Raw genomic sequence first — 5,921 nt, forward strand, 5'->3', positions numbered from 1 at the left:
TTCTGTGATTCTGTGATTCTGTGATTATAAACCATCCACTTGCTCACGAGGCAGGAAGGGCTGAGCAGCTCCACCACCATAGAATTATAGAATAGTCTAGGTTGGAAGGGACCTTTAAAGGTCATCTAGTCCAATCCCCCTGCAATGAGAAGGGACATCTTCAACTAGAGCAGCTGTGGCCCGACAGGCTGGCAGGCTGCAGACAGGCATGTTGTAGCTTGGTGGCGCAGACAGCACCGCTAACAACACTGAGCAAGAGCTCAGGCAGCATTGTCCTTTGCTCTCCTGGTCAGTGCTGAGCAGAGGAGCAGTGGCTTCTTATGGCTGTGAGCAATCTCCAAGAATCCCCTGGCAAATCCCTTGAGGACCACCACATTGGGCATTGAGCCACCATGCATGGAAAAGCCATGTGGTGTTTAAAAAGCTTTAAAGGGAGTTTAACAGAAAAAAAAAAGGACATCCCAGCACTCAACAGAAAGTATATTGGACAACCACAGCCAGCCCAGGACAAGTACAACGGGCTAAGAAGAACCCAAACCGTACTCCCAAGGGGACAGGACTGCCTGGTCAAGCCAAGGCTTCTCAGTGTTTGTGTGGATCACTCATCCCAGAGCCATGAAAACCCAAGGTTGATGACCCCAAAACATTTCCGACAGCAGCCGTCAAAGACTTGGCAATGTTACTACTTACTTTCATTGTCTCCCTCTTTTCGGGTATGACAGCAGTTTTGTAATCACGGTGCTGTGGCAGCTTCTCAATGAAGAGCCTGTAAACACAGGAGGGAAACCACATTTCTCAAACACAGCAGAAAGGGACAAGCACAAGGCAGTAAGTGGCATTTTGGGGGTACAGATGATTCCCCTCCAGCACCGTCCCCTTGCTCTGTCACCTCCTTGGGCTCTGTGCTGCCCACAATCAGGACAGTCGTCTGCCTTTCCGCAGGAAACCCTCCATCATATAATGGCCTTCTGAGCTCTTCACGGCACACAGATCGAGTTCAGTCCCAGGGGAGCACCTCACACAGGAGATTTTTCTTCTACCTGGACTTTGGAGATGATCCTCAGGGATAAATACATTTGTTTTGAACAGAAACATTAATAAGCTGGTCTGAAACACCAAGGACACTGGCAGCAATTCACGAAGGTCCTTGGGCACCTGCCTACACCTCTGCGAGCATCCAAGGGGATTACACACAAGCTCAAGGACATGGCTGACTCAGTGCTCACACCGTCCTTATGTACACTTTGTGCAAGGGATGGGGAAATTATCTCAGACCTTGAAAAGAGAAAAATTGCAGGTAAGCTAAAAGCAAGTTCACAACATCCCCAGCTGCTGCATCAGGAGCCTTTTGGCTCTGTGGCCCAACTACCCCAGAAGGTCAGGGAAATATTTCAGGCAGTGGGGCTATTTCTGTGCAGATTTCTGGGAGGGAAATCAAGATTGAACTCAACATCACCCGGCTCCCAGCACGACTACGAAGAGGTTAATCTTCAGCTTCTCTACAAATGCAGTAACTACTCCCCCTTTCCAGGGAGCTCTGCAGGACACAGTGGTGAAGATGCACAGAGAAAGAGCACTGCAAGCACTAGAACAAGGAAAAAAAGCCCGCAAAGATGGGGCAATTCACTCTGACTCAGCTCTGTGAAGCTCCCGCAGCCTTGAGGCATCCCCAAGTTATCTCTGCAAACAAGTGCCCGTGGCGCATTAGCTGACTGCGTGCTCAGGGTGAGCTCACAACAAGCTTAAATGGTCCTTGTCTCCTGCAAGCGGAGTTGTGCTTGCTTTGAGTGTCCACAAAGCCTGTGGGCATAAAACAAAACACCCTGCCCTCTTTCGGGATGCTTTGCTACACCGCTTCAGCATCCGAAGGAAGATGCTCTCTGGCTCCTTTAGAGCGGCCTCGTGCCCAGGCACAAGGAAGGGTAGTGAGGACTAGACTATGCCCCAGGGAGTCAAACAAACAAACCAAGCATAGCCAAGCGGGAAAAACTCAGAGGGGACAGAGTGAGAACACTCTTCACACTGAGAAGCCTCTCTGTGTACGGTAAATAAACCCAGCTGCTTCAAAACCTCAGTCCTCTGGGAAAAAGAAGGATTTTTTGCAACTCCAAATGCTCCTGGTTGCCACAGAGAGCGTGAGGATGCTCTCGCCAGAGACCGCAGGATCAGCATAACCACGTCACAGCCCGGAGCCACAGAGAAGCCATTGCTCCATCCGAAATGCCCAGCAAGGTCCCTGCTCCCAGCTGGTGGTTGTGAAGTAGGTCACTGTGTCGAGGAGACAAAACAAGGCTGTGATCATTGCCAACAGCTAGCAGATTAAAATGGAAGGGATTAATTAAGAAGGATTAAGAGCAGATGCTGGCCTGGGGAGGACGGAAAAACCAGCAGAGACAGCTGGGTTTCCACAAGCCAGGAAGGGGGGCAAAAAAGTGGGCAGCAGGATGAGGGGAGGACTCGGGCACCCGGAGGAAAACTCTGGGGCAAGACCAGGCAGTGGCCTGGTGGGGACAGAGGCAGAGGAAGGGCAGGAATGGTTCATGTTTCCTATCGACAGCCCAGCTGAGGTTTGGCAAGACTGAAACCTGCGGCTCCCATCTCCAGGAGTTTTGGGCTTGTTCAAACCTCCGCCTGCTCCTGAGTCCACTATGAGCAGCAGCTGTTTGGCACCGAGCAGCCACATCACAGGCTATTTTTAAGCACTGCTACGGCATGCACGCCAAGCCGGTGTCTCTCAAATCCCTTGCAACACCCCACACAAACTGCTAGGAGCCAATCCTAGCAGCTCACAGCCACGCAGGCAAACCAGGAGCCCAAACACCACAGAAAATTCATGTCTTGTTTTTTTTTCTTTCTTATTTGGCTCTAGCAAAATCCAACCTAGTGTGCCTGATGGCAATTCAAGGAAAACATCCACTCAGATCAACACAGAAGCAGCTGTTCAAGAAGACAAGCAAGCAGTTGTCTTCCAAGGCGACAAGACACATGTGTTAAAAGTCCAGCCTGGTTTTTCTGAAAGATAGCTGTGCCATCCTCCTGCCCCCAATGTGGGCTTCGTTTCTGGATGGGAAAGAGAGGTACTGTGCAGCCAAACGACCTGCATGAGACTGAGCAGGCCACCAGGGTCCAAGCGGAGAACTGGCTGCCTCAAGGGGAATCTCGGTGCAGATCTGTCTTGCTATTACCCCACCTCTAGACAAGATTGTCTCAAAACTGACGGCTCTCCAAATCAGGCACCACAACACAGGTTTCATTGTGTAATTCACATCTTGATCAGCCTTGAGGAGTGCTGTATTGGTAAATAAAGAAAAATTCAGATTCCTAAAGCCACATAGACCACAACTCGCTCCCAAGGACAATGCGCTCACTCCCACCAAACACACCAAGCTAAGAGCGTCTCATGTACTTCTCAGGGCTGGGGTCCTCCCCTTCCCCAAGGTGCAGCCTGATGCAGAAAGCTCCTGCACTAGGCCATGCACTCCAGCAGGGAGCAGGGCTCCGAGAAAGGACAGACACAACACTGACTGCAGATGTGGGCTGAATCATCAGGGAAAGAATTCTGGTCCCATTTCTAGAAAGGGGAGAGCACAGCAAGTCTCATGAGAGGCTTCGATTACCAGTGCCCTGCTCCTGCCTTCTGCATCACACCCTTGGGGAAGGACATCTAGAAACACTTCATCAAGCCTACCGCTTGAGCTCCAGCTTCACATTTTCATTTAAAGAAATGAGATGGTGACATTAAGTTTATATCTTCAGACAATCCAGGTCCGAAGCTCATATTTATCGGCACTAGAGAAATCACACCACTGAGGGAAAGTTTCTTCACCTTCCTGGCAGCCCAGCAGCCAGGCTAACGTAAATACCATGAGCATCTGAAAGCTGCCAGAGAGAAAACACACCAGCACCATCATTGCTATAATGAAACAGCAAAGGTGCTTTTAGTTCATTTGTTTAGTTAAAGAGTTTCTCCTTTGGCCACAGCTATGTGACCAGCCTGGAAACCTTCCCGAGGGTTTTACACTTCCCAGCTCCCTGTGCAGCCTCCCAGGGCACTTGCTACGATGCCCATAAAAGCTCAGGCAGCAAGGCGGGAAGAAAAGCTAATCAGAGAAAAATGTGCTGGATTTAAGGGGCAGGAACCCTAGGCACAGGGGCAGGGGGACAGGGGGAGAAAACACTCATGGAGATGCCAACCACATTCTGGTAGAGTGGGCACAGCAGTGACCATACCAGAGTGGCACTGGGCGAAAGCGGGAGGGACAGGCTTCTGGCCAAAAAACCTACAGGAACAGGACACTCTGTGGCATCGGGATATTTTCTGAGAATCACAGGCCCTTTAAACACCAACAGGCACAGCTACACAGAGGCACATGTTTGCTCCGCTCGTACTCCGGGCTGCTCAGACACAATCCAGACCTGACACCACGTCACCGTGTTAGTGTGGTGTACACTGCAGCTCGGCAGGCACGGCAGTGGGGTTTCAGACCCAAGATGGCTTGTTTCTGGGCAGCTGTGGAGATGACGGCAAGAATATGCAGCTCTGCACTTGGCTACAGGGAGTGTAGACCCTACAGTTGGAGACCCAGCAGCTGAAACACCAAACAGGGTCTCGGCTGGGTTTATGTACAATCTGGAGCTTTCTAGAAGGGTGCTCAGTACCCAAGAAATTCACCAGTTGATTGGGATCAGGTTCTTTGTACCCAGAACTCTTCCCCACGTCCTTCCTGCAAAGGGCTTGGGTGTACACATATGTGTTTGGTGTGGGGGAAGGAAGATTATATTCTCTCAGAGGTGTAAAACTGAATGTACAACTGGTCCCTGCACCTGAAGGAGGAACTCGCTGCCTGCTGTAAAAGGCTGTAGCAACCTAAGTGTAAAGCAGGCTTCTCCTCCACAGATGGTTTATTAGAGAAACCACCAACCAGCCTAGATCCTTTCCAGGTAGATACCCGATACTGAGATCCTCAACCGCGGATTCTTGCCAATCCACATGTTGTCACGGCCAACCTAGCGACAAATCGAGGCCAATCTAGCCACTCTGCAGTGATAAAACACCAGGAAGCTTCAACACACAGGGAGCCAAAACCTCCCTCCTGATGGCAGGAGTCTCCACTAGCAGATGGACAGAGGGATACAAGATAGTCTGGTTTCAAAAGGAACTTCTACAAACCTCCTGCAAAGAGATGAGCGGTGTTTGTGGGTTTGTGCCTCACATGTTTACGATATCTCCTGGTCAGTCTAACCAACTGTATCCTCATCTCCAAGGGAACCAAAATTCAAAAGGACCAGAGCTCTGGACAAGAACCCAGTTTTTCCAGCTCAACAAGGCCTCACAGTGTTTAGACATGCTCAAAATACGCAACACCAAACCCATAACCCCTTGTATTGACACGGGTTACTTGCAAACAAAGCAACACTGCTCTTACGTGATGTATTTGTTGTATAAAATAAAGGCATGCTCAATATTGCCTTCCTCCGAGTAAATGGTCGCCATGCGGAGGATTTCCACTCCGGAGCGGTAGTAGCGTCGCGGTGGGACATCCTCGTTCACCTCCACAGTGCTTCCCATCTGGATCAGTCTTCGGACTCGCTCCTCTGGCGGGAGGCTGACGTCGGCATGGTCGGGCATAATGACACACATCAAAGCTACCACGAAGCTGACGAACTCTGTGGTGGGAGAAAAATCAAGAGCATCAAAACCGGCGCAAACCAGTTAACTCATCCAGTTTCCTCAGGACTGTCTTTCCTCGACAGAAATCACCTCCCATCAGCAGGGAAGCATTTAATACATGGGCCAAGCTAGGTCTTGAGGGAGGAATGTCTAAGAAGCCCAGCTCTTTTTGGGCACAGTGCTTGGATATTTACCCTTACAATCTGAAAGGCAGCCACAAATTCAAGATCAGTCCTTAGTAATTAATCTC

At 50.2% G+C, this 5,921-nt stretch overlaps 1 protein-coding gene across 1 annotated transcript; it reads right to left on the bottom strand.

Moving 5' to 3' along the window:
* Positions 1-690: 690 nt before the first annotated feature.
* On the bottom strand, positions 691-5,629 carry LOC104626487 (STAM-binding protein-like; the record flags this gene model as incomplete). The annotated part of the gene is made up of 2 exons (XM_010294462.1): positions 5,427-5,629; positions 691-766 (listed from the first exon to the last, which is right to left on the bottom strand). Coding segments are annotated over exons 1-2 (279 nt in total), but the record flags the coding sequence as incomplete, so codon positions are not given.
* Between the last annotated feature and the right edge of the window lie 292 nt (positions 5,630-5,921).

This window comes from Phaethon lepturus, unplaced genomic scaffold (genome assembly GCF_000687285.1).
Source record: "Phaethon lepturus isolate BGI_N335 unplaced genomic scaffold, ASM68728v1 Scaffold19250, whole genome shotgun sequence".
In the NCBI taxonomy this organism is placed as follows: domain Eukaryota; kingdom Metazoa; phylum Chordata; class Aves; order Phaethontiformes; family Phaethontidae; genus Phaethon; species Phaethon lepturus.